General features: G+C 33.6%; 1 protein-coding gene across 1 annotated transcript in view; it reads right to left on the bottom strand.

The window, feature by feature from the left end:
* The window catches only part of LOC107645934 (pectinesterase-like), a 3109-nt gene extending 1300 nt beyond the window's left edge, over nucleotides 1–1809 (bottom strand). The window contains exon 1 of the mRNA XM_016350088.2: nucleotides 673–1809. Coding sequence (XP_016205574.1) covers nucleotides 673–1636 — 964 coding nt within the window. The 5' untranslated portion in view covers nucleotides 1637–1809. The remainder of the gene's footprint in view (nucleotides 1–672) is intronic.

Below are 2257 nucleotides of genomic sequence, written 5' to 3'. Positions count from 1 at the left end.
TAAAAAATTAGTTCAAATATCATTTTTTTTAGAGTAATGCTAAATAATTAATAATTTTTTTGAACAATATAAATAATTATCAATTAAATTAAAATATACTATACCTCCAAATTATCCACCTAAATCTTAATATTAAAATAATCATCAACACACTTAATAAAATGAATATCTGATATATCCATTATTCATATTATTTAGTATTTTCATTACCTATCTATGCTTTTTTTTTTTTTCTAATATGAAATGCATGTGAATGAGAAAGTTATACCTCCCAATGAAAAAATATGGCTTCACGTAAATTATACTAATGAGTATTATGTCTTTTAAGATCTAACGAGTTCAATTACATTTTTTTTTTCCGATTAGTTTTTGGTGAAAATTCAGGTGGAGTCGACTTCACATAAAGTTGATAACTAAGAGTCGTTAAATAAGTTAACTGATTTCTCAACTATTAAGTTTTCGTAAAGTCGATTGGACCTGAATTTTCACTTTATTTTTTTTTATGATTATTACAATTAATATAAAAAATAATTATTTTTATTAAAATAATATTACGTAATTAAATTATTTTACACTAATAATATATCAAAATTAAAATTTTTAATTATATAGATCAATAGATGAATGTAATTTATTGATGAAAGAAAAGAAGGTTGAGTTGAAGGTTATTACCAAATGAATAAGAATTGAAGGTAGTGTAGCCAGTACCGGCGCTGTGATTGCCGGTGATTATGGTCTGGTTGATACCATCACCAATCATCATCAAGTACTGCTTGTATTTTGGAATAGATACATACTCTTCGTACACTCCTGCAACCACATAAATCACAAAGAAACCATTGACACCACCGGTGTTGTTGGGTGCCGCAGCCACCGCATCGTTGATAGTTGTGAAGTTTCCAGACCCATCAGGATTCACCACCACCGTTTGGTTCACAACAACACCGTCAGGAGCACTCTGAAGCAGCTTTCTCCCTCTCTTTCTGATTATCTCGTAAACCCTCTGTTCCCACGCGTAAGCGTCATTTCTTTGAGAAAACAGCTTTCGACTCTGTTGTGTGGTTGTGCTGGAAGCCCATCCCCGTTTAAAGAGTGCAAGAGATATGCTGGAAAACATGGTTCCGTTTGAAACATAGCTTACTAGGTTGTCATCAGGGGTTGATGACGTGGCTTCTTTAAGGCTTTCTAAGCAGGTATCGAGATTGGTTAATGTAGCACTAATCATGGTAAGAAGGTTTTCAGCCTCGGAACTATTAAGGGTGCTGTTTGTGGTGTCTAGAGTTTGTAGAGTCTTGGTCCAGAAATCTATGTTGAGGTCAACTAAGAGGTGGCAATCTTCAAGGGCGAGAATCGTTGACCGGGAGAATTCGGAGGGAGATTGTAAGTAGCTAGAGACTAATGAGAGAACATCCCTTGACGATGACAGGGACTTGTTTGTGTAAAAACGGCCATACTCATGAATGTCACCTCCTTGGACATTAGAAGGGGAATTGGATTTGCAAAATGTTGGATGAGGTGTGAGGTTGCAAATTGTGTCTATGGAGGAAGAAGCAGATGATGCTGATAATAATGCAAGAGATGCAAATTGCCATAAAAACATGCATAATGTTAGGGACTTCTTTGAAATTATTGCCATGAGGGTGTGGTGTGGATATTCAGTTAATCAAAATAATTAGACCGTTTATATATATAGCTTCATAGCTATGATGGAATATTTCGGTTTAATTAAAATAAACAAATTAGGTTAATTGTTTAAGAGGTTAGATAGAAAAGTAGAAAACACAGAAGAATGTCAACCCTACCCTAAATTAATTGCTAAAACATTATGGTCTTCTTATTATTTGCACCGGTTCTATACCTTGAACAACTATATATAGATCTACTTTAATTGTGTTACCTATAACTGGAAAAGTTCAAGCTCGCTTTTAAAGGCAATGTTAATTAAGCTTCAAAGTCAGAAAGCTAACACGGATTGATTATATGAAAACGCAAGAAAAGGAGAATGAGTCCCGGCCAACTAATGAAGGGATTCCGTTTCTTTTTTTATTTCATTTTGGTATAACGGACTTTATATATGCGCCACCTATTCATTTCCAAGCCTTTTATATATGGGGCTTCCCTACTATATTATATTTGTATCTGAAGTTGTTAAAACTTAAAAGACTCATATAAGCCAATATTTAAGCATATCCTTCATGGGTTTGGTTAAATAAACTCTCAAATAACTTGTTAGCAAAATACTGCTGCTAGGTAATCA

Source organism: Arachis ipaensis, chromosome B06 (assembly GCF_000816755.2).
Source record: "Arachis ipaensis cultivar K30076 chromosome B06, Araip1.1, whole genome shotgun sequence".
Classification (NCBI taxonomy): domain Eukaryota; kingdom Viridiplantae; phylum Streptophyta; class Magnoliopsida; order Fabales; family Fabaceae; genus Arachis; species Arachis ipaensis.
The sequence above is the reverse complement of the archived record's forward strand: the minus strand, read 5'-3'. Positions and strand labels throughout refer to the sequence as shown.